Source organism: Sarcophilus harrisii, chromosome 4 (assembly GCF_902635505.1).
Source record: "Sarcophilus harrisii chromosome 4, mSarHar1.11, whole genome shotgun sequence".
Classification (NCBI taxonomy): domain Eukaryota; kingdom Metazoa; phylum Chordata; class Mammalia; order Dasyuromorphia; family Dasyuridae; genus Sarcophilus; species Sarcophilus harrisii.
In genome coordinates this window covers 25,998,726-26,025,765 of record NC_045429.1, presented here as the reverse complement: position 1 = coordinate 26,025,765, position 27,040 = coordinate 25,998,726, and the positions used below count along the sequence as shown (strand labels likewise).

The 27,040-nt window shown below is 44.4% G+C and overlaps 1 protein-coding gene across 1 annotated transcript in view; it reads right to left on the bottom strand.

Moving 5' to 3' along the window:
* The window catches only part of LOC100928716 (BEN domain-containing protein 5), a 633,364-nt gene that overhangs the window by 537,242 nt on the left and 69,082 nt on the right, over positions 1–27,040 (bottom strand). Inside the window, exon 2 of the mRNA XM_031969153.1 lies at positions 10,517–10,639. Coding sequence (XP_031825013.1) covers positions 10,517–10,639 — 123 coding nt within the window. The remainder of the gene's footprint in view (positions 1–10,516; positions 10,640–27,040) is intronic.

Genomic DNA, 27,040 nt, shown 5'->3' with positions numbered 1-27,040 from the left:
TTACTTAAAATAAGTAGTATCTATTGAAATATTAAAGATTTCTGTGGAGAGGAACAAAACTATTGAAAACCAAGATCCAGCTTTATCTATAATGGAAATAAGCTAGAAGTCTTTCCAATAAGATCCAGGTTGAAGTAAGGTTGTCCATTATCACCATTACTATTCAATACTGTATTACCAATGCTAGCTAAAGCAGTAAAAAAGAAAAAGAAATGGAAAAGTAAACGTAGATAATGATATAAACATTTTTTGCAGATGAACTTTGGAGAGTAAAATGAAAAAGCCAATTCAAAAAACAACAACTCCAGCAAATTTACAAGATATAAAATAAACACACAAAAATCATCAGGAATTCTATAAATTATTGGCAGAGCCAAGATGGTGGAGAGGACACAGCCTTCTTTCTGATCTCCCATGAACCCTCAGCTAATTACCAAATTCAGCCTCTGAATTAATTCTAGACTGGCAGAATCCATGAATATTGAGAGTGCAACAAATTACCATCAGAAGAAAATTTCAAAGATTGTCAGAAAAGGTCTGTTTTGGTTGGGCACGGAGGACGTTGGCCAGGCACAAGCAGGCCAAGCAGAGGCCATCACACATTATGCAGACCCAGGGCAGTGCTGACACCACTAGACAGTGCAGACTCCACACGGTAGAGATTATAGGGAGAGCAATCTACTGAAGTGTTGGCTACTCCTGCCAGCCAGTAGATCAGCAAAAAAGTTAGAAAACATTCAACACAAACACAAAAGATAAAGAGTGAACCCCAAAGCACTGGAGTCTCACAGGACCTGGTCATGTCCATCCAGCTCCAGGAGTGAGCACAAGCTCAATCCAGCCGTGGCTTGTAGTGGAAGCTGAACAACCTCACTTGCCCGAAAAGCAGATCCCAATTTTTTTAAATGAGTAAAAAGTCAAAGAGAACTCTAACCATAGATAGTTTTTATGTTGAAAGAGAAGAACTGATTTCAAAATCTGAGGAAACTAAAAGCAGATTGTGTCCAGATCGAGCCCCAAAGGGTGATTAAACTGGTCCCACACAAGGCTCTCCTAGAAGAAATTAAAAAGGATCTTAAAAGAGAGCTAGAAGAAAAATGGGAAAAGGAAAGGAAAACATTGCAAGAGGGTTTGGAAAAGGCATATAACTCATTAAATGATAGATTTGGCAAAATGGAAAATTAAACCCAACTCCCTGAAAAACAAAATTTGTGAAATGGAAAAAAATTCCATCGAACAAAACAACTCATTTAAAAACTCACTTGGACTAATACAAAAAGAAGTGAAAAAAAGGAAATGAAGAAAATAATTCACTAAAAATCAGAACTGAACAAAAGGAAATGAGTGACTCAATGAGACATCAAGAATCAGTCAAGCAAAATCAAAAAAATGAAAAATAGAAAAACTGTAAAACATCTACTTGAGAAAACAACTAACCTGGAAAACAGATCTAGGGGAGAGAATCCAAGGATTATTGGACTCCCTGAAAACTATGATGAAAAAAAGAGTCTAGACATTATTTTTCAGGAAATCATCAAAGAGAACTGCCCTAATGTCATAGAATCAGAAGGTAAAATAGCCATTGAAAGAATTCACTGAACACCTCCAGAAAAAGACCCCAAAATTAAAAAGAATATAGTGGCTAAATTTCAGAACTATTGCACCAAGGAAAAAATACTGCATGCAGCCAAAAAGAAACAATTCAAATACCAAAGAACCACAATAAGGATTACCCAGGATCTAGCAGCTTCCATCTTAAAGGATCAAAGGGTCTGGAATCTGATATTCCAAAAGGCAAAGGAATTTGCAATTCAGCCAAGAATAAACTACCCCGCCAAACTGAGCATTTTCTTTCAGGGAAAAAGATAGATATTCAGTGAAACTGGCAAATTCCATTTATTTCTGATGAAAAGACTAGAACTAAACAAAAAAAAAAATTAACCTTCAAATATAGGACTCAAGAGAAGCATAAAAAGGTAAAAAGAACTCTTGAGAATTGAATTTCCAACTTCTCTCACCTTATTGAAAGTAGGAGGGGAAAAGTGAAAAGGGAAAGGAAAGGCTAAATAGAAGGGAATACATGAATAGTAGGGGAAAGGTATAAGAAAGGGGGAGGGACTCTAAAGGGTGAGGGAAGGATTCTAAAGGGGGAGGGTTGCTTGAGGCAAGTGGTGCTCATAAGTTAAATACTAGAGAAAAGGGAAAGAGGAAAAAGAAAGAGAAAAGTACAATTTGGGGTGAATAAGAAGGCAGGAAATACAGAATTAGTAGTTCTAACTGTAAATGTGAATGGGGTAAACTCTCCCATAAAGCAGAGGCAGATAGCAGACTGGATTAAAAGCCAGAATCCTATAATATGTAGTTTACAGGAAACACATTTAAAGCCGAGTGATACATACAAAGTAAAGGTAAAAGGCTGGAGTAGACTCTATTATGCTTCAGGTGAAATAAAAAAAGCAGGGTAGCCATCCTGATCTCAAATCAAACAAAAGCAAAAATTGATCTAATTAAAAGAGATAAGGAAGGAAACTATATCTTGCTAAATGGTACCATAGGTAATGAAGCAATATCAATACTAAACATATATGCACCAACTGGAATAGCATCTAACTTCCTAAAGGAGAAGTTAAAAGAGCTGAAAGAAGAAATAGACACCAAAACTATAATAGTGGGAGATCTCAACCTTGTTCTCTCAGAACTAGATAAATCAAATGGCAACATAAATAAGAAAGAAGTTAAAGAAATAAATAGAATACTAGAAAAGTTAGGTATAATAGATCTTTGGAGAAAATTGAATGGAGACAGAAAGGGGACAAAAAAGAAACTTTCTTCTTGGCAGTTCATGGAACCTATACAAAAATTGACCACATATTAGGACATAAAGACCTCAAAATCGAATGAAAAGGGGCAGAAATAGTAAATGCAATTTTTTCAGATTACAATGAAATAAAAATTACATTCAATAAAAAGCTAGGGGAAAATAAGCCAAAAAGTAATTGGAAACAGAATAATCTCATCCTAAAGAATGAATGGGTGAACTAGCAAATCATAGATACAATTAATAATTTCATCCAAAAGAATGACAATAATGAGACAACATACCAAAATGTGCAGGATGCAGCAAAAGCGGTAATAAGGGGAAATTTTATATCTCTAGATGCTTATTTGCATAAAATAGAGAAAGAGAAGATCAATGAATTGGGCTTGCAACTAAAAAAGCCAAAAAAAAGAGCAAATTAACCCCCCCCAATCAAATACAAACTTGAAATTCTAAAACCAAAAGGAGAGATTAATAAAATTGAAAGTTAAAAAAATATTGAATTAATAAATAAAACTAAGAGTTGGTCTTATGAAAAAAAAAACAAAATAGATAAACATGTAGTAAATTTGATTAGAAAAAGGAAAGAGGAAAATCAAATTGTTAGTCTTAAAAACGAAAAGGGAGAACTTTGCACCAATGAAGAGGAAATTAGAGAAATAATTAGGAGTTAATTTGCCCAACTTTATGCCAATAAATTTGATAATCTAAGTGAAATGAAGGAATACCTACAAACATATAGATTGCCAGATGAACAGAGGAGGAAATAAATTACTTAAATAGTCCCATTTTAGCAAAAGAAATAGAACAAGCTATTAATCAACTCCCCAGGACCATATGGATTTACATGTGAAGTCTATCAAATATTTAAAGAAGAATTTACTCCAATACTATATAAACTATCTGAAAAAATAGGGAATGAAGGACTCCTACCAAATTCCTTTTATGACACAGATATGGTACTGACACCTAAACTAGGTAGAACAAAAGCAGAGAACGAATATCATAGACCAATTTCCTTAATGAATATTGATGCAAAAATCTTAAATAAAATATTAGCAAAAAGATTACAAAAAAAATCATCCCCTGGATAATACACTACAACCAAGTAAGATTTATACCAAGAATGCAGGGCTGGTTCAATATTAGGAAAACTATTAGCATAATTGATTATATCAATAACCAAATTAACAAAAACCATGTGATTATCTCAATAGATGCAGAAAAAGCATTTGATAAAATCTAACACCCATTCCTATTAAAAACACCAGAGAGGAAACAGAGTGGATGCTCATCAAATGGAGAATGGCTGAATAAATTGTGGTATATGAATATTATGGAATATTATTGTTCTGTAAGAAATGACCAGCGGGATGATTTCAGAAAAGCCTGGAGAGATTTGCATGAACTGATGTTGAGTGAAATGAGCAGGACCAGGAGATCCTTATACACTTCAACAACAATATTATATAATGATCAATTCTGATGGACCAGGCCATCTTCAGCAATGAGATGAACTAAACTAGTCCCAATGGAGCAGGAATGAATTGAACCAGCTACACCCAGCAAAAGAACTCTGGAAGATGACTATGAACCACTACATAGAATTCCCAATCCCGCTATTTTTGTCCGCCTGCATTTCCGATTTCCTTCACAGGCTAATTGTACACTATTTCAAAGTTTGACTCTTTTTATACAGCAAATTAACTGTTTTGACATGTATACATATATTGTATTTAACTTATACTTTAACATATTTTACATGTATTGGTCAACCTGCAATCTGGGGGAGGGGAGGGGAGAAGGAGGGGAAAAACTGGAACAAAAGGTTTTGCGATTATCAATGCTGAAAAATTACCTATGCATATATCTTGTAAATAAAAAGCTATAATAAAAAAAACACTAGAGAGTATAGGAATAAATGGACTTTGTCTTAAAACAGTCAATAGCATCTATTTAAAACGATCAGCAAGCATCATATGTAATGGGGATAAACTGTAACCATTCCCAATAAGATCAGGGATGAAACAAGATTGTTCACTATCACCATTAGTATTCAGTATTGTATTAGAAATGCTAGCTTTAGCTATAAGAGAAGAAAAAGAGATTAAAGAAATTAGAATAGGCAATGAGGAAACCAAATTATCACTCTTTGCAGATGATATGATGGTATACTTAGAGAACTCCAGAGAATCAACTAAAAAGCTATTAGAAATAATCCACAACTTTTGTAAAGTTGCAAGATACAAAATAAATTCACATAAATTATTAGCATTTTTATATATTACCAACAAAGTCCAGCAGCAAGAGATACAAAGAGAAATTCCATTTAAAATAATTGTCGAAAGGATAAAATATCTGGGAATGTATCTGCCAAGGGAAAGTCAGGAACTAGATGAGCAAAACTACAAAACACTTTCCACACAAATAAAGTCAGATCTAAACAACTGGAAAAATATCAAGTGCTCTTGGATATGTCAAGCAAATAGAATGAAGATGACAACACTCCCTAAACTAATCTATTCATTTAGTGCTATACCAATCATACTCCCAAGAAAGTATTTTAATGACCTAGAAAACATAACAACAAAATTCATTTGGAAGAACAAAAGGTCAAGAATTTCAAGGAAATTAATGAAAAAAATCAAATCAAGGTGGCCTAGCTGTACCGGATCTAAAACTATATTATAAAGCAATGGTCATCAAAACCATTTGGTTTTGCCTAAGAAATAGAGCAGTTAATCAGTGGAATAGGTTAGGTTCACAGAACAAAAAAGCCAATGACTATAACTATCTAGTATTTGACAAACACAAAGATCCCAGCTTTGGGGATAAGAATTCATTATCTGACAAAAACTGCTGGGAAAATTGGAAACTAGTATGGCAGAAAGTAGGTACTGATCCACATCTAACACCATATATACCAAGAGAAGGTCAAAATGGGTTCATGATCTAGACATAAAGAATGATACTATAAACAAGTTAGAAGAACACAGGATAATTTACCTCTCAGACCTGTGGAGGAAGAAGGAATTTGTGACCAAAGAAGAATTAGAGATCATTATTGATCACAAAATAGATAATTTTGGTTATATTAAGTTAAAAAGTTTTCATACAAATAAAACTAATGCAGACAAGATTAGAAGGGAAGCAACAAACTGGGAAAACATTTTTACATTCAAAGGTTCTGATAAAGGCTTCATTTCTAAAATATATAGAAAATTGACTCATATTTATAATAGTTCAAGCTATTCTTCATTTGATAAATGGTCAAAGCATATGAACAATTTTCTGATGAAGAAATTGAAACTATTTGTAGTCATATGAAAAGGTGCTCCAAATAACTATTGATCAGAGAAATGCAAATTAAGACAACTCTGAGATATCACTACACATCTGTCAGATTGGCTAAAATGACAGGAAACATAATGACGAATGTTGGAGGAGATGTGGGAAAACTGGGATACTGATACATTGTTGGTGGAGTTGTGAATGTATCCAACTATTCTGGAGAGCAATTTGGAACTATGCTCAAAAAGTTATCAAACTGTGCATACCCAGCAGTGTTTCTATTAGGCTTCTATCCCAAAGAGATCTTAAAGGAGGAAAAGGGACCCACATGTGCAAGAATGTTTGTGGCAGCCCTCTTTGTAGTGGCCGGAAACTGGAAACTGAATGGATGCCCATCAACTAGAGAATGGCTGAATAAATTATGGTATATGAATGTTATAGAATATTATTGTTCTGTAAGAAATGATCAACAGGAGGATTTCAGAAAGGTCTAGAGAGACTGACATGAACGGATGCTGAGTGAAATGAGCAAGACCAGGAAATCATTATACATGGCACACACACACACATACACACTCACACAGTCATGCACACTCACAGTCTTACAACACACATACACATACACAATCTCACACTCACACACACATTCACATACACTCACAGTCTTATACACACACATACAATACACAATCTCACACACACACACACTCAAACACACTCAAGGTCTTACATACTTACACAGACACACACAGAGGCACTCACACACACAATCTCACACTCACACACACACACACACACACACACACACACACACACTCACACAATGGTCCCAGGTTATCTGTAAGTTCTTTTGACTATTTGGAGATACAAAATCAATTTGTCCACTCTCTAAAGTAGGCAGCACAGTAGAGTCTGAAGTCAGGAGGATCTGAGTTCAAATCTGGCTTCAGACACTTCCTAGCTCATGACCCTAGGCAGGAGACAGCTAGCTTTGTCTGCCTCAGTTTCCTCATCTGTAAAATGAGCTGGAGAAGGTAATGGTCAACCACTTTAGCATCTCTGCCAAGAAACCCCAATGGGCTCACCAAGTTGGATTCAATAACAAAAAGCCAAATACTGGGGAAGGGGCTGGGGAAGCGGTCCCAGAAGGAACCCCAATTCCACATTGCGCTGCCCTTGGTTGGCTCTGACCTAGACTGCTTCTCTGGTCCCTCTCAGGCCCACCTTCTGCCCTTCCCAAAGCCCTGCCTGGTCACTCCAGGCTGAATCTGTCCTGCCACTCCCCTCATCCCACAGCCTGTGCTGGTCCTCCTCCCATCCTGGCTCCAGGGCTGTCAAGTGCCCTTGACACTCTGACCCAGCCCCAGCAGCCTCCTCGCCTCTTCCCCCAATTGGACCCAACGCCCTTCCAGGCCCAGCATCCTTATCTCTGTGTGTGCATCTTGTACCATCTTCAGATGTCTAGGTCTCCTCCAACAACATGTAGGCTCCCAATGGGCAGGGGGCCTCCGTTGGGTCTGCCTGTCACATAGTAGGTGCCCAATCCCTAGAGTGAGTAACCAAAGGAACTCATATCCAGGAGGACCAAGGCTCAACTTGGGAGCTCCCATGGGCCGACCTTGGCCCTTGGCTCTTGGCCCCCCTTTTCTCTCCTCAGAAGCTTCTCTGTGACATGTGAAAAGCTTCTGGCAGCACGAAGCCCAATGTCCCCACGGGGCACCCAGAAGCTCCCAAACTACGACCTCAGGGGAGGGGACAGAGAAGCTGCAGACCTTCCAAGGGGACACCCCTTTGTAGGGGGTTAGGCCTCCCTGGCAGCTTCTCGACAGCAATTCCTTTGCCTCGGCATGAAGTCCCAGCAGCCCTTGCTGATTTCATTGTTGCCCCTCACCTAAACGTGTCTGCCCCTTTGATCCTAGTCATGGTGACCATGTAACAGGACCCACAGTTTACAGAGCAGGCCTGCTCTGGCCACTGCCCTCACTACCTGGTGACCACCAAGCCTCAGGCCACCCTCTTTCAAGCAGGATTCACAGTGCCCAGCCCCCCTTCCCTGCATAAGAGTTGATACAGAAGGGAAGCAGCTTTACTAGGAGCAAGGCTGAGGATGGGGCAACTTCTCTCTGCAACCTATTCTGTAAATTGAGGTTCAAAACCAAGGCGTTCCTGTGCATGAAAAAGCCATCCGAGTGGCCGAGATCACCAAGGTCACCACTGCACATTTTACATCTAAGAGGACTAATAGTTTTTTGTTGGGAAAAAGACTGAAAAATGCAATTTCATTGCTGTGAAATCGGAAGCAACCCCCCACTCCACGTCTTCATTTCCCAGCTCCTTCCCCGTGCCTTCATTTCATATGAAACAACGAGTTTTTGGGCGTGATCAATGGATTTGGGCCTAGAGTCGCAGCCCAAATAGCTGCCAAGTCCATGGCTGGGGGGTGGGCCGCCCCGAGCCAGCTTCCCGCACTCTGCCTAGTGTGGCACGTCTGGGCACCTGCTGGACCGTTTAGCTCCATGGCCCAGACACCTGTGCCCTAAATTGATCTAATGGACTTCCTATTTCTACTTTAAAGGTTTTCCTTGTGAAAGCCAGAAATCTTTTCTTCCACTTCCTCTAACTCCTTCTGAAGGGTGTCAGCAGAGCCCCATCCCTCGTACTTCCCTCGGCCTCTCACTCAACTGACAGGTGTAGGGAGGGGGGGACAAGGCCTGGGCCAGGGAGAGGAGGGGGACCGCTCGCCACCAGACCTGAGGCATTAGGGGCCCACTGGGAGCAGATGGGGTGCCGGTGGTCCCCCTCCATTAGAGTGGGGTGCTTGAAGTCCAGGACAATGTCCCTTCTCCTTGTTGCACCCTCAGGGGCTTCTGCAGAACAGACCCTCACAACACAGGGGTCCCCAGATGAAGCGCTGGCTCCAGGAGAAGCCTTGGGGATGCAGATAAGAACACGGCAGTCCCGGGCCCCAAGGAACTTGCATTCTAATGGGAGAAGACAACAGATAAGAGAGCAGGAAGAAGGGCAGGGGCTGTACCTGGCACAGAGACCTGGGCTTGGGCCAAATCAGCTGGAAGCTTACCAAGAGCTAGGGTGCCAACATGCTGCTGCAGGGAGCAAGGAGAGGGTGGGCATGAACTGAGCTGCAGCTGGTCTGCCCACACACACTCAGAAGGAGCCCCACAAGCCCTCCCCAGTCTCCAAGGTCCTCCAGGATCTCCCCGTCAGACCAGGAGCCCTGGGAAGGGCCAGAATCTCGGGGAGCCAAGAGCAGGTTCCTGTCCAAGCAAACCGGGGCTGGTGGGAAGCAGGTATCAGAGTGGTATTCAAAGCCACTGGGCAGGCTAAGATCCGGCCCCCACTCCTCTGCACACCCAGATGGGTTTCAGAGGTCTTAGAATTACAGGGGAGGCTAAACCCCAGGGAAATCCAGAGGATGGGGCCTGTGCCCTGAGACCTCCCCCCTCCTCCAGATCTGAACAGCACTTAGCACTGGTTGGCACACAGCAGGCGCTTAATTAATGCTGGCTGACTGACCGGCCAGAGCATGGGCAGCCACATTCCACTGGGAGAAAAGGGAGGCCAGATTTTCAGACATTCGAATCTTCCAAGAAAAGAAAATTCAGGCAGGTTTGATTACTCTGAAGTCATTCTTTTTGCCTTAGATACAGAACAGACTGAACATTCCTTTGGCAAGTTCAAGAGAATGTCTCTGTCTCTCTGCCCCCATTGTCTTTCCAACACCATTTCCCAAGACCATCAGTGCCCAGTGCACCCAGCAACCAAAGTCCCAGGAACAGCCCCACAGGGACTACCCACAGGGCCTGCCCAAGGAACCTGCCCATGGTCCTACCCACAGAGCCTGCCCATGATCCTGCCCATGGGGCCTGCAGGGCCTGCAGCCACTGCCACTGAGACCCAGACAAGAAAGTTTTCCCCACCAGTCCTCGGCCCCTGCGACAGAACAGCACCAGCACTCATGGGGAGGCAGGACTGTTGGGCCTCTGCCCCCTAAAATCCGGGACTTTCCATCTGACTGGAAGTGGACACTCCTCATGTGTGCTGTGAACTCCTTGAGGGCAGGGGCCATCTGCCTTCTCTATCTGGATCCTTAGGGCTTAGTATATGGTATACACAGTCAGGGCTTAATAGAGGCTTTATCCCTCATGGCACTGGTTCTGACCTCAAGAAGCACGCACTGTAACAGCGGGCGGAGGAAGTGGGTACATTTTTAGGCCCCCGTATTTCACTATTTTCCCATTATTTCTTTTCCATTAATTTTTCTAAGCATCAAGGTGATTGTTGAAGGTGCTCAGAATGGTTTGTCACTTGGAGAAGGCCAGGAGGAGGGCATTCCTCCTGCAGGGGGGAGGAGGAGGGCACAGAGGGCACAGCCTCCAGGGCACTCACCACTCTCAAAGCAGGCATCAAAGATCAGGTGGCCCTTCTTGGGAGACCCGTAGTAGCCGACGGGGACAGCAGCAAACTTGCTCACGTTCCCTGCGATGATTTCATCTGTTCCATTGTCATTTCCTGCAAAGACCAAGACGGGAATGAACATTTTTGCATTCAACACAAATAGAGGCTGAACAAGGTGTACAATATTAATAAGGTTCAGTTTTTCCCTTTGTTTCATGGATTACAACAAAGGAAAAATGTCTGCACCCCTATGGTAAATTTTAGGGAAAACATGGAAATATATGCCTTTTGTCTCGAGTCTCTCTCCTCTCCAAGCCATCCCCCCTTCAGCCACTAATATGAGTCCCCTAAAATGCAGGTCAGTCAGGTCGTCCTCTTCCTCCACTAACCTTTAGGGGCTACTGGTGGCCGCCAGTAGCACACCCACCAAGGGCCCTCCCATCCTGGCTCATTTTCCAACATGGGCCAGCACTGGTCAGCTCCTGTGTCTCTCGGCTCTGGCCATCCTCCCTGGCTGGTCTCCCATGTCTGCAGTAATCTGCCTCCTCTGATCAGACAGTTAACCTCTCTGCCTCCCTTCAAGTCCCAAACAAAATCCCATCTTCCACAGGAAACCTTCTGTACCCCTCTTAATTCCAGCACCTTTCCTCTTTTGTTTCCTGCCGATCCTATGTGTGGCTCATCCATGTATGTGACCATATGCTACTTATGTGGCTGTGGTGTACATATTTGTTTGCACGAGCTTCCCTGTTCAGGTGTAAGCTCCTCAGGAGCAGGAACCGTCTTTTGCCTTTTGTGGCCACTTCCAAGAGTGAGGTGAGAACGCTTCTGAGTTCACCTCGGCCAGGCCTGGCTCACTGACCCCCGTGCTGGGCAATGACATGGCAAAAGGCCCGTGCTCTGCCATCTGGAGTGGGGGCTCCAATCAGGCAGCCATCTTTAGCCTGGAGAAGAGAAGGCCCGTGGGAGATGGTGGAGGCCGTCCCTGACTTCCCAGCCCTCCCCTTTCCCCATCAGCCACTTCTCATTGCCTCAAAATCATCTCCTTTCCTGACTGAACCTTTTCAACATAGGCCCCATGACGCACCAGCCTCATGAGGGAAGCACCGTGTAAGTGTGAGTATGGTTGTGTGTGTGTGTGTGTATGTCTGTGTGTGTGTATGTGCATGCATGTATGTGCATGTGTGTCCATATGTGTATGTCTATGTGTCTGTATATATATGTATGTGTATGTATGTGTCTGTCTATGTGGGGGGGTCTCTTCCTTCCAGAAAGAATTTGTCACTACATTGGATTTAAAGATGGAGAAGAATTCAAGAGCTGACATGTGGAAAGGGGGGAGCAGGAAGGTCCAGCTGCGGGGTCTCCGAAGAAGGCCGGAGCAATGCTCGCCGACCCACAGTGACTGAGGAAGCCTGGGCTGGAATACTGTGAATGTAGGACTTGGCAGAAGGAGCCCCAGGACATTTAGCCAGATGTTGTTTTTCAGGTTTCTGTTTTTAGCTCAAATTTAGCTTAGGAATCCAAGTCTAAATTGGGAGTAAGAATACTGTTGTATATCATGAAAAATCATATATGCAAATTCCCCCAAGGCTGGAATAGTGGGCGCTTTCATGGGTCAACAAAGCCCTTCCTGGGCCCGAGGAGGCATGGACCCACACCAGACCTGATAAAGGGGGGAGTCGCTCCATGCTAGAAACCTAGGCCTATCACACCTAGAAGCTTTTCATGACACACTGAGGGAGACCATCCGGTACTTGTGTTACCAGCATTTATAACCGCACAGATTTCAGTCTGGAATCACGGCCTTATTCTCATGCACACCGCAAAGACTTCTCCCAGGATGGACAACCCGCTCATCAAAGAGCCAGGTTATAAGTTGTTTAAAGGAGAATTGTTCGACCCAGGTTCCTTTGAGGCTGCTTTTTTACTCTAGATCTTCCCAAAATAAAAAAATAACAATCAGCAAAAACCTCTCTGGTTTTACTAAAGTACAGGGCTAATCACCCAAGGCAGCTCCACAAAGATGAGGACAAAAAGGAAAGGAGATTGTCAGACATTCATTCTCAGAAGACACTACTTAGGAATAGCTAAAATTTTTCCCAGAATGATTCTGAAACAAGCAGAGCTCAAAAGTAATGGCTGACAACAGGTACGCAGAGTGGCTGGATGTAATGGAAAGCGGCTTATTTCTGAAAAGAACCTCTAAAATGGCTAAAATCCAACAGGGGAAGGAAGACACTAGATGAGCTCACCCAACAACAAAGTGAGAGGGAAGCTTCACGGCCGAGCCAGGCAGATCTGTTTCTAGCCAGTTTTATGATGGCTGTGCAGTATATGGTCTCAGGCAGCAGAAGTGATGGAAAGGTGATCCTGGGAAAATCTGATCTTATTGATCAATGCAGAAGAGGCAGTGAAATGATGGATGGCGGGCAGGGCACTGCAGCAGGGAGCAAGGATTTAGTAGCTACCAGTTACTTAGAAAGACACTTAGAAAGAAAGGTGATACACCAGAAACTTGGGATGCTGTATAACCAGAGACAACACATAAAAATCACAAATTCTCCTTAAGAACTCAACAAATAAACTGGTCTGAAATACAGCAACATGTCAGAGGGAATGACGGCCCATGAGTGTCTGAACAGAACATGAATCCGTAAAAATTTAAGAACAATGTTATTTAATGGAAGTCACTTTGCCCCACCAAATACTAACAATCTCCAAGTGACATGGACTCAAAAGCTTTCAAAATAAACAAACCTACCGGGAGAAATTAAAACCAGGGTCATCTTCCCATTTAGAATGCCCGGCGCAAGCCCGGCCACCTGGCGTTCTCTATTTATTTCTAAAATGGCAGGTCTGGACTCACTGACCCTGTGGTCCCCATGCAGCTCTCAATTTAGGAGCCTATGATCATGACAGTGCTTCAGGGAGCCCACACAAGATGAAATTATATCCTGATTTGTTCTTTTAGGCCTGTCCAACTCTCCACGACCCCACTTGGGGTATTCTTGGCAGCGATACTAGAGTGATTTGCCATTTCCTTCTCCAGCTCATTTTATAGATGGGGAAACTGAGGCAAACAGGGTGAAGTGATTTGTCCAGCTGGAAAGTTCTAAGACTGGATTTGAACTCCCTACCTCCAGGCCCAGCACTCCATCCACTTCACCACATGGCTTTAAATCCCTATACTTTCATGCAATTACAAAAAGCAGCCACTTCATCCACTACAAAAAATAAGGAAAAAAGAACAAGACAATGAATTGGTCATAAGTCAACAAGTATTGTTATGTGTCTGCCTTGGGCCCTGCACTGGGTTAAGCACAAGGAGACAAAGAAAGGCCCGGTCTAGGCCCTGCTCTTAGGGAGCTCCTAGTTTAAGGGCAAGACAAGAAGCCAACAACCAGTGACCAGGTTTGCGGGAGAGGAGATGCCCCAGCTGGGAGGGCTAGGGAAGGCTGAGGCATGACCCATGTCATCAGTGGAGAGGAGGACTGAGGGACGCTAGTGAGAATGTCCAACCAGCTGGCGGGCAGCTTATGCCAGGAACAGCCCAAGGCCAGGGACTCTGAATCACAGGGGAGAGATGCAAGAAGCCTGGAGAGGCAGGAAGGTTACCAGGGACTCTGAAGGCCCAAGAGAGCCTCTGCATTTGATCCAGGAGCCCACAGGAGGGGATGAGCCAGGCATGTTTTAGGAAGGTCATTCTGGCCAGGGAGAGGCTGAAATGGAGCGGGCAGACAGCAGAGGCCCAAGGCAGGTGGATCCCCCGAGCAGGAGGTTATGAGGGCTGGTACCCTGGCTGGGGCAGTGCCACAGGAAAGGAGAGACACTGCAAAGGTGTCGGCAGGCCTAGTGTTAGCAGAACACACTCCCAAACTGCTGTCAGAATGGCTGGGCACTAGTGCCCTTGCTTCCCCCGAAGCCCTGGTTCTCCTTTCTGGCCCATTTCCCCAAACTAAAGGTATGAAGTACAATGTCCAAGTTGCTCAAATCCGGTCACTAGTGATACCCAGGGCTTTCCCCAGATGGGATTTCTTGCCCCGTGTAGAGTTGCTCAGGTGAGAAGGCTTCACACCAGGAGCTGGTGCCTCCTGCCAGACACAGCATGTGGCCTAAGAAAAGGTCTCCAGGGGTCATGGACCCCCCCTCACCACCACCCCCGTCTCCAAAGCAGCCACCTGCCTCTATGCTAGGTCAGTCTCCTCAAAGCAGAGAACTTCAGTTCAAAGAAGACCCCCATTTGACTTCAGGCATTCCCTCTCCTGCCCTCTATATGCCCCCACTCAGTACTGCCTAGCATCTGACTCTTCATTCCTATTCCACTCCACTCTCCATCCTGAATTTCCAAACAACCCCGAGCCCTTCCACTGGGCCCTCCAGAATGCCTTTCCTTCTTCCTCTCTGCCCTTCCTTCCTCCAGAATATACTTCCTTCCTCCTGGATGCCCTTCCTTCCTCTGGAATATCCTTCCTTCCTCTAGAATGTCACTTCCTTCCTCCAGGATACCTTTCCTTCCTCCAGAATGTCCTTCCTTCCTCCAGAATGCCCTTCCTTCCTCTAGAATGTCTTTCCTTCCTCCTGCATAACCTTTCTTCCTCCTCGATGCCTTTCCTTCTTCCAGGGATGCCCTTCCTTCCTCCAAAATGTCCTTTCTTCCTCCTGGATGCCCTTCCTTCTTCCAGGTATGTCCTTCCTTCCTCCTGGATACACTTTTTTCTTCCAGGGATGCCCTTCTTTCCTCCTGGATCTGTTCCTCTCCCTCTTCTCTCATCTACTCTTCCTGCAATCTGGCTCCTTTCAGATGACCCAGCCTCCCTGGCCTCTCTTTCCAGCTGAGCCTTCACTCATTCCCTCAGCTCACGGCTAATAGGAGAAGGAGTTGGATTGCTCCTTGCCTCCCAGTGCCTCTTCTGGGTTTTTTCTCCTCCTCCCTCACTTGGAAACCTCTTTTCTTTTGAGGTCCATTCTTTGCAGATCTACTACACGACCAGACTCCAGATAGCTGTTGTTTACAGATCCCCCAAAACACTCCTCTTCCTTCCTCAATGAATTCAGTACATGGCTCACAACCTTTATGTTCTCTGCAACTCCTATCTTCATACAAGGGCATTTTAACATATTAATTCTCCCTTACACAACCCTCAGTTGCTCAACCTACTCACCTCCCATGAACACCTACTCATCTCCCATGAACTACACCTCCACTCTACCTCAGCCACATGTAACGATGGTCACAGCCTTGACCACAAATATACCATCTCCATGTTCAAGAATTTTGTACTTCTCTTATTCAACTATAATCATTGCCTTTTCACCTCTCTATCTTCCCTTACAGAACTCTAATCTTTTTTGACACAATGACCTCCAATCTCCTGACCCTTCAATGATCTCCCTGGCCATCTCCTCTGTACTAGCCACTTTCCTCTTATCCCCATATTGATTACTTGGTGAACTAGTTCAACTTTATACTTTTTTTCTAATTCCCAATCCCTTTATCATATCACCAATTATACTCAGCTATTTCACATGACCTTTTTTTTTCTTTTTTGACTTTGTTTTATTGTTTCTTGATGTCATAACATCATTAGCTTCCATTTGCAAAATTCTAATTTTTAAGAAATTGTCATCTTTAATAAGATTGGACATCTCTTTTTCCATCTGGTCAATTTTGCTTTTCAGGAGTTCTTTACTTCATTGAATTTCTGTGCCTCTTTTTATCATTAGGCCAATTACGTTTTTCAAGATGTTATTTTCTTCATATTTTTGTGCCTCTTTTACCAAGCTTTTAATTCTCTTTTCATAAATTTCTTGTAATTTCTCTCTTTAATTTTTCCTCTATCATCCTTATTTCTTTCTTTAACACTTCCAGGAATTCTTATTGGACTTGGAACCAATTAGCACTTTATTTTGAGGCTTTTTGGTACGTGTTTTCACGTTGTCTTCTTCTAAGTTTATTATCTTGGTCATCCCTGCCATTGTAGCAGCTTTTTAATGGGCAAATTAAAATTTTTTGCTACTTGCTCATTTTTTCCAATCTATGTCTTGATTTTTAACTTTATGTTAAAGTTGGACTCTGTTCATCTGGTGCTAGGGAAACAATGTCCTAAGCCTAAGGCTTTTTCCTGCTGCTGTTTTTCAAAACTAGTATTGAGAACCTACAAGTTTTTGGCTTCCAAAGTGGAATGATCCTGGGAGAGTTAAGATTAAGTTCTCAGTCTGTGCTCTAATCTTAAGGCAGGACACCTGATTCCCTGTGGCTATTCTCACTTGTTCTCCTTTTTTGCTTTGGTACTGTAGCCATGGCTCCTGCTCCCTTGTGATCAACTTCAAGCACTCCTCTCTTCCCTGGGACTGTGACCCAGAACTGTAATCCAGAACTGAATGTAAGTAACAGTTGACAATCAGTTCCAACTATAAACCCAGTGCCAGAAAAAGGTTCCCTCCAATTTCTTTCTGACGAGTTATCTGACCCCCTTACCATCTCTGATCTGAGAGATCCCAAAGTTGCTGTTGCAACCACTAGGCTCTAGATAGATCTTCACTCCTTTCTACTTCCTTAGTTTTCTTAGGCCAGAAAAGCATCTCATCCCAACGTTTTGTTAGTTCTGCTGCTCCAAAATTTGACTTGAGGCATTATTTTAAGGTCATTTGTAGAGGAATGTTGAGAGAGTTGAATTGGGTATCTGCCCCTATCTAATCCATCACCTTGATTCTGCCCTTTACTAGACATCTTAGACTCGATATGTTCAAAATGAGGAACCAATGGTCCTTCCCCCAACCCTCCTATATTCTTTATTATATCATCCTCAGTCCCTCAGGTTGTGCAACCTAGGAGTCATCCTAAACCACTCCCTCTCTCTCCAATATGCCCCCTGCTATTCCTCTGACACTGTCCCTTCTCCATCACCTCAGGTCCGGATTACTGCAATAGCAGCTGGGGCAGTGGAGGGGGGAAAGGGGAGTGGCAGCCTGACTCAAGTTTTTCCCCATTATATGCTCCATTTCCACAGGCTGGATCATGCTCCCACTTCCTCTACTCAATAAATTCTAGTAGCTTCCATTGTCTTCAAAGTTCAGTACAAAATTCTCTGGCATTCAAACCCCTTCCTAATCGAGGCCGCTCGTAGGGACATTCAGTGGGAGATTAAAACTATAGCTTGGGAGAGTCATCTGGATTGGATAGTCTTCTTCCACCTTGTTCCCCGACACGCATTCTTCAGTCCGGTGACATTGTTTCTTGGCTCTTCCACAAATAAGACACTCCATCTCGCAGCTCCAGCCATTCTCTGTGGATGACCCCAATTTCCTATACTCTTACTGACCTGGCTTCCTTTAAGTCTCAAGTAAAATCCCACTTTCTACAGGAAACCTCCCTCTTAATTCTTGAACCTTCCTTCTGTTATCTGCTAGTGATCCTATTCATATTCTAGGTAAATAGCTTGCTTTGCATATATTTATTTACATGTTTCTCCTCCCCCTCTCCTTCCCCTTGGAAGCTTCTGGGGTCAGGGACTGTTTTTTATTTTCCCAATACTTAGTGCTGTGCCTAGCACATAGCAGGTACTTAATAAATGTTTATACTGCTTGACTGATCTGACTATTTAACAATTGGGGAATAGCTCAATAAGTTACGGATGTAACGAATATTATTGTGCTGAAGGAAATGATGAAAGAGAACATTTCAGAGAAATCCGGGAAGATCTGTATGAACTGATACAAAATCAATGCGAGCAGAACCAGGAGAATAATGTCTATATCAAAAAGAACGCCGTACCCATAAACAGCTTTGAAACTGTGACCTAGTGACAATTTCAGAGATCTTGTGATGAAACCCGCTATTCATCCCCAATGAGGCAAAGGAGTCAAAATGAGATCTGGGGGGAGTGGGAGGGAGAGAGGAATATGGCCAGGGAATGTTTTGGTTTTTCTTGACTCTGTATAAGACTTTGTCTTATTTTTCTTTTATTTCCCAGTGTGCAGAGAGATAGATATGAGGGAGTGTAAATATATTTTATTAATTGAAATAAATCAAGCTGAAAGTAGAAATAACAAAAATTTAGTAAGATAATCAGTATATTGTGTGTCTCTGAGGAATTATCAATAAACATTTATTAAGTGCCCATTATGTGCCAGGCTTATTCTAAGACTCCTATGAACTAAAAAAGTGGGTAAATGAATAATGAATGAATAAAAGCAAAAGTATTTATTAAGTACTTATTGGATATTGTGCTAAGCACTGTGCTAAGCACACAAATAAAATCTCTGTCCTCAAAAAATGTCTATTCTAGAACAGACAGACAGCACATATGGGGCAGTGGTAGCCAGTTTCAAAGAAAGCTTTTCTGTTTTTTTTTTCTTTTTCTTTCTTTCTTTCTTTTTCTTTTTTCTTTTTTTTCTTTTTTCTTTTTTTTTTTTTTTTTTGCAGAGGCAGTTGGGGTTAAGTGACTTGCCCAGGGTCACACAGCCAGGAAGTATGAAGTATCTGAGAACACATTTGAACTCAAATCCTCCTGACTTCAGGGCTGGTGCACTATTTACTGCGCCACTTAGCTGCTCCCTCAAAGAAAGGCATGTTCAGAACTGGATCCTGCAGCTAAAAAAGCCTTTCTTCTCTTAAAGATGTCCTTGCCCTTGCTTCCTCATCCACTACTGCTGGGAACCACCATTTGAAGCACCCAAGCCTTCCATGCTCGCCCCTCTTCCAGCTCACTCCAGATTCTCCCCAGCATCTCCAGGGTCCTTCCACAAGCTGTCTTCTCCCAGAAGAAAGTAAGCTCCTTGAAGAGACTGAATGTCTTTTTTCTTTTATTTGCATCTAAAGTACTGTGCATGGTGCCTGGCACAAAGGAAGCACCTAGCAGGTGCTTTGTCATTCTATTTATCTATCTACGGGCCTGCAAGGAACCAGACATTTTGCGCAGAACACTGGTGGAGCCTCATGGAAACCAAACAAAATGTCAGGGGCAAAAAAAGACTCAAAAAGGGTTGGAAGCTTGGACAGTTTCCCCTCGGAGGTTCTTCCTTAAGGATCCTGATTCCAGAAATAACTCCAGCTGTAGCTCACCTTCTAGCCTGAGAACACAGGGGCTGAATTTCATCTTGCAGATGGTTTCCTCCCACAAGGACAAAGGCCTGGCAACGGGCTCTCTTCCGATGCTCCAAACGATGCGGACGAGTCCCTTCTCCCGGCACCACCGAGGGCAGGCCCTCATTTGTTTACTTCTCCTGCTCGGGTGTTTTTGGCTCAAGAAGTGAAACACATATTCTGGGCGAAGGCGAATTTTAATTAATAATCCGATTTTGTTATTTTAAACCAATATGAATTGCTTTGCAACTTTTGCGGGAAGAAGTATTCAATATAAAAATAAAACAAATTGAGCTCTATGTCACATTCATCATCAGCCTAAGCCATTTAAGTGTCAGAAATTCCATGTAGCCCAAAAGTCTCTTTCTAGAAGTCTCCGTAGGCCTATTTATCAGAGTGAAATAAGATGTCATTATCGCATTATTTCATCAGGTACCTGCTCCAGCTAGAGACGCACACATTTCGGGGACTTCTCTGCCATAGCATGATAATAATTTTGATTGTTAAATATTGGTTATCCGTGTGGGGGTGTAGAAGGCAGCGAAACCCACAGCAGCAGAACAAATAGACAATCCCCGCACTTGCTTGGGAGGCTACATAGTTCTTTCATTAAAAGATAAGGTCAAATGGTTGTTTTCCCCCTCTCCTCCCTAACTACCTGAAATTGAAAGAGACCCATTGCATCTCTCAGTCACAGTGTTTGGAGACAAGCCGTGAGCGCGCTCTAATAGAAGTGGTTATATTGTCTAATTTAACTGAAGCCCTGCTATTCAGCGTCTCCATCAAAGAAAAAAATTTCACCAAGAAGCTCCTCCTTACTTAAGAACTTAAATGGCAGCTCCATTACCCTCACCTCCTACTGCTACTGCTAATGAGATGGAGGGTTCTTCTGAGGTCAAGGGAGCACTTGTTGTTACATGTGACTTCCCATCTCCCATCTCCACGCTTTTGCGCTGGATGTCTCCTCTCCCCAGAAGGCGTATCTCCAGTCCACAGGATCCCTGTCTCCCTCCAAGGCAGAGAGAAGCCGCCCTGTCCTGCTCCCCCTCCAGTGCTGTGCCCATCCCCTCCTTGGCAGGTAACGTCAGTTAACTTTCTGTATCGATGCTGGATGGGCTCACTGGGAGCTCTGGGAAGGCCTAGCTAGGGTGCAGCACCAGGAGCAGCACAGGACAGTAAGAAGTCTCTCCAGTGACTAACTGAAATGAGGGCCAGAAGTGACCTCAGAGAGCCAGGAGCCCCCTCACTGAAGAGTAGAGGAGCTGGGGCCCAAAGAGAAGGGGCTTGTCCAAGAATCCAACAGGGAGTAGGTGAGAGAGCTGAGCTTGGGATTTTGGGAAAGAAATCCCTCCCAGGCTCCCCCAGTTAAGCTGCATCCCCCATACAGAAAGACTAAGGACCCTCTATAACGTGCCTGGTGGTCACTGATCTCTCCTGGCCTCAAAGTCCTATAGCCCGGGATCCCTCTGCCCACTTTGGCCCAACTACAGGCGACCCCAGGGATCCCAGCACATGTGACCAGGGAGTCAGCCTGGGGACCATCCCTGACCTGAGAAAAAGGAGGTGACTCTCCTGGGGTCACAGAACCCCAAAGAGTATAAGGAAGGATGCCAGGAGGGAGAAGGGATACCGGAGAGGTTGACCCCTCTACTGGGGAGAATGGAGGCACAGGAGAAAAGAGGGCTGGGAGCCGGGAGGATCGGACTTACAATCCCCCATGGCACAGCTCCTCCAGGCTGCGCTTGGAGTCGGGAGCTGGATGGCCTCCAAGTAGCTTCCATCTCTGCGGAACTGAGACCTCTAAGCCAGTCGGCCCAAGGTCACAGTCAAGAAGAGGCCGGGCTTGGCCAGAAACTCAGGTCCAGAGCTCTCCCCACAGGGCAACTGACTATTCACTTCAGCCTGGTCCAGATGAACTTCCAGCTGACCAGCAGCTCCCGGTCCCAAGGAGCGCAGCCAGGGCTCTGGGCCAGACCCTTCTCCTAACTGGCCTCAAGGCCACGGATGTTCCTCCCTTCCTCTGGAACTGTATTTCAAAGCAAAAGTTATACAACTGAGGGCACTGAAGCCCCAACTCCACCATCTAGGGCAGAAATCCAGGTTGAAATGTTATGTGGCCAAGAAATTCTGAGGTACCCGAGTCCAGAAATAAAAAGTTATTATTCCTTTGCAATTTTAAGTCTACCACCTTGGATTATTTTGTGTACCTGTAAATGTCATTATTTTTAATGGCTGTGTGTGTGTGTGTGTGTGCGCGCGCTGTGTAACTGACTTATGATTGCTGCTAGAATAATAACTTTGAATTTCCTGACTGGAACACTTAAATGATCAGCCATTACACACACACTGCAGGAACACATATGCATTTTCTCTCTCTCTCTACTTCCCTCCCCCTCTCTCGACTCCTCTGTCTCTCTCGCTGTCCCTCTCTTCCTCCTTTCTTCTCCCTCCCTCCTCTCTCCTCTGCCCCTCCCTTTTTCCTTCTCTCCCTTTTCTCCCTTCTTCCCTCTCTTCCTACCTTTCTCTCCCATCTCTCCCTGTTTCTCTCTCTCTTTCTCTGCCTCTCTCTTTCCCTCTCTCCCTTCCTTCCTCTTCTTTCCTCCTCTCCCCCTTCCCTTTCCCTTCCTTCCTCCCTCTCTCCCCCCTTTCTCTGTCTTTCTCTGTTTCTCTCTTCCACGTCTCTCCCTTTCTCTTCCAGTCTCCTCTCTGTCTTTGTCTCTGTCTCTCCCCATCTCTTCTTGTCTCCCCTTCTCTCCCTGTCTTTCTCTGTCTGTCTCTCTGTAGCTCTCTTCCCATCCCCCTCTCCCTTTTGCAGTGACTGTGTGCGCAGTGCTTCCCTGCTAGCTCTGACTATCAAGTTTCCCCTATCACCATCTCCAGCACTCTGCTAGGAAAATGGAAATTCTGGTGCACTATTTGTCCTCTTGATTTATTTAAAACGTGCCAGTTGCCTTCTCCCATCAAAACCCAACTCAAGTTCAGCCCCTGTACTTGTTATTAATAAAATCCCAGGGACCTTGCGAGCTCAGTGCCCAATAAGGGCCCAGTCAGCAGAAGTCTGGAGATGGGGGGGGCGGGGTTGAAGGTCGCCTCTGTCTCAGACTCGGGGGGTGATCTGGGCCTTGCCTTTAGAACCTGCAGAAGGAGGGGACCGTATCAGCTCATCCTAACAGAATCTTCCACTCCAACGTTTTACAATCTGTGTTCTAAGGCCCTGCCTCACCAGGATGTTCTAAGCTCTCAGAACCAGGTCCAGAGTTGTGGAGGGGGGAAGTGCTTGTTGATTCAGGTGAGAGTGAGGAGCCTGGGTGAGGCTGGGTGGGCAGTGATGCTCAGACTGAACGGGTGATGAGGGATGCTTCAAAGGAATTAAGAAGCCGACTACATGCTAAGCATTAGGCTAAGCCCTTGATCCTCACAATCCTGGGATGTCCGTGGTTACTATCCTGTTTTTACAGATAAGGAAACTGAGGCAGAAAGAAGTTAAGTCACCTGTCCCAGTTATACAGTTGGTGACTGAGGCTGGAGTTGAACTTTCATCTTCCTGAATCCAGGCCAGGCCCTCTGTCCCCTGGGCCCCCTACCTCCTTCACCACTGAGAACAAAGACTTTGATCTTGCTATGGAGGAGGCTGCTCCCAAACAACCTTGTGAAGTCATTGAGATTAACTGAGATTAATTGAGATTAATCTTTATGGAGGCGTAGATGGATAAAAGAGATTTTTTAAGATGGATAAAAGAGATACTAAGGACAGCAGAGAAGAGAGGATATATTGATGGGACTTGTCGCTGCTGCCGTCATCTTGCTTTTAATTGTTCTCTCTCCCAAAAGGTTCCTGCCCATGAATCTGAAAATCCTCACTGTGAAAGCTGGTCCACCCCCATAGGATGTTTTTTCAAATTTCACACTTTTTAAGTAGCTACTCTGTTCCTATATAAGGGGTGTCTTGACGCTTACAGTACTGACCTCATGGAGTTAGGGTGGCAAACAAATGGCACGATACGCAAGGTCCTCTGTAACTTCTCACCCTGATCCCCCTTGCAGCCCCCTTCCTCTTCCCAACACCCCAGCGAATGAGAATGTCTGTGCTTCAGGTAGTCCCTCCACCCACACAAACTGCCATTGCCCCAGATGTCCCATCCCCAGGAGCCCGCCTCCTCCGAGGAGCCCCAGTCTTCCCTCCTCAGACACTCCAGCTCCTCAGCTCGGTGCCAGCCCAGGCTCCTCACTATAGATACGGATCAGCTGTGAAGTCTTGTTGTTTTCTCCTTCACAGTATCCTTTCCACCATCCTTCCAGTTCAGGCTTTCACCATCTCACCTGGACTAGTGCCACAGCCTCTAATTTCCTCCCTGCCTCAAACCTCTCCCCCTCCCAGCCATATTCAACTCAGATCCCAAAACAGGTGTACTAAAAAGCAGCTCTGACCACGTGGCTCCCCTACCTGATAAGTGCAATGGCTCCCTATCTCCTCCATAACAAACCTTTACCTAGCATTGAAAGCCCTTCACAATGTGAACCCCTCCTATCTCTTCAACACTCTTCCCCTCCTCCCTCTGCACTCTGGGACCCAGTGACCGGGACATCCGGGCTATTCTGCAGACACACAATCCGATTCCTAAGTCTACCTGCACTGCTTTCTCTTCTGATTTCTGTCTTGTGAGTCTCTCTAGTTTCCTTCTACACTAAGAAGTCTCTCCTGGTCCTCCACATCTTCCTCCCCCCCCCCCCCCCCCCCCCCCCCCCCCCCCCCCCCCCCCCCCCCCCCCCCCCCCCCCCCCCCCTCCCTTCTAAGATTAACTCACACTTACACTGAATACTTCTGTCTTTGTCCCCATAGTGCTTCACACAAGTGCTTCATCAATGCTTGTTCCCTGGCTGGCTGATTTCTAGCGTTTTCAAGCCTTCTAGATCCTTGCTTTTGCATCCCTCTTGTCTGACCCTCTTATCCTGTCTACTGTTTTTCCAGGGGCTATCCAAGATCATTCCTACCCTGTAATATTCTCAGCTCCTTTAGAAAGCAGGTGCTCATGAAAAAAAGCCTAGGGGGTTAGGGAATCCATTTACAGTGAGACCAAGTTCCCTGTTTCTAACCCAGACTGAATAAGCCGAAGTCTAGTGTCTCGATGGCACAGTGGGTAGAGCAAGAGGCTTAGAATGACGAAGAGCCGAACTGAAATCTCCACAGGGCATGTCTCGGGTTTCTTGGACACGGACATGCCATGCAGGGCCGTCCTGTGCCAGAGGCTCCCGTGTCTCACGACAGATTGCAAAGTTTTTCACAGAGACCGTGAGAATGGTGTTGTATGGCTTCCTCTGACGTTGCCTTGTGCGAGTTCTCATTGAAATAGCCTTTTAGGCAAACATACATTTGGGCCTCAGACAATGTGGCCGGCCCATCAGAGCTGTGCTTCCCAGAGTAGTCTAAATGCTTGGCGGCTCAGCTCAGGAAAGGACTTTGATATTGGGGCCTTATCACACAGTGATTCCGTTTCCTCAAGGGATGCTGCTAGACTGCCAAGGTTTCACAGTGTACGACAGTGAGGTTGGCACAGCGGCCCAGGAGAACTTCAGGCAGCCTAAGACCCCTTCTCTCCCAGGCTTTCCTCCAGAGCTTCCCAAACATGAGACAGCTCTGGGAATGCACACGTCCATCTCACCATTTACATGGACATTCCCTAAACAATGAGATTTTCCTTCAGGAGATCAAGAATGGCTCCATTGTCCAGCTCTATGAAGGAAAAGGAAATAAGCTGTCCTGTGACAGACACAGGGGAGTCTTTCTCTGACAAGATTCTTACCAGAGTCCTCTTTAATCAGCTGATCCTTCACCTGCAAGACAGGCATCTACCCAAGAGCCCGTGTGGCTTCAGAAAGGGTCAGGAAACAATCAACAAGGTGTTTAAAGCTCAACAACTCCAGGAGAAATGCCAGGAGCAGAACAGAGGTCCACAGTGCTCATGGATCTGACCAAAGCCTTTGATGCTGTCAGTCATGAGGACTGGTAGAAGATCATGTGACTGCCTGGAGAAGTCCGTCAGTATTACACACCAGTTTCACGATGGCCTACTTGCTTGGGTTCTGGATAAAGTACAGGGTATCTGGACGATAGAGTTTTGGAGGATTACATTCAGGAGAGCCAGCAAGATGGAAAGAAGACAAAAGTCCATGTCTATGAAAACTAGGTGAAGAAACTCCATCTCCCAACCCCATCTTCCCACTGTCCTATACCTGAAACGTGCATCCTCCTTCCTGCCCCCTCAAAGAAGCCCTGCCTCCAAGGCAACACAAGCGCCAACTGCTCTTGTCCTGCCTCCCCCGTGAGGCTCGTTTGAAACCACGTGGCATTAATCCTTCCCTATATGTTTGTATATTCTTAGATAGACAGTTGTCATCTTCCCAGTCAGAATGTCCGTGCAAGGAGGAATGGCTTCCTTTGCTGCATAGGCACTCTGGGCATCGACCACAGGGCTTCCTGACTGATTAAAAATGCAGGACTCATGACGAAGTTGTACCAATGGGATCAAAATGAGAGGAAAACTAAAATGAATTGACAGATTTACTAATCAAGCTACCAAGAGAATACTTTTTACAGTCAGGCAAAATAATAACAAAATTAACTCGAAGGAACAAGAGAATATCCAGGAAATAATGAAAAAAGTTTGAATGAAGAAGGAATAGGATTCTGAGACTACAAATTACATTACAAAGGTATAATCATCAAGATTATTCAATACTGGTTTTAAAATGGAAAAGTGTGTTAATAGATAAGGAAAACAGATAAGGAAAAATCAGCAATAACCAAACTCAATGACCCAAATAAATATGAAAACACAAATTACCTGGGAAATAATGTTATTTGATAGTAACTGCTGGGAAAACTGAAAAGCAATCTGGCAGAAATTAGGTTTAGCCCAACCTCTCACAACATATAATGCAATAAGCACAAAATGGATACATGACCTGAATAGCAAAGATTACATCATTAAAAAATGGAAGAGAATCAGGCTAGTTATCTTTTACAGCTATGGTTAAGGAGTGGATTCACTAAACAAAGGACAGAGGCAATTACAAAAGATAAAATGAATATTTTTATAAGAAAGTAAAAAACTTCTGAGGAAAAATTTTTAATTCAATGCTGAAAAAGAGGGAAACAACAGGTTGAAAAATACTCACATGAAATATTTCTGTTAAGAAGCTGCTATCCAATGATTTCAGAAAGGCCTGGAGAGACTTCCATGAACTGATGCTGAGTGAAATGAGCAGGACCGGATCACTATATACTTCAACAACAACACTATATGATGATCAATTCTGATGGATGTGGCCATCCTCAGCAATGAGATGAACCAAATCAGTTCCAATAGAGCAGTAATGAATTGAACCAGCTACACCCAGTGTAAGAACTCTGGGAGATGACTATAAAC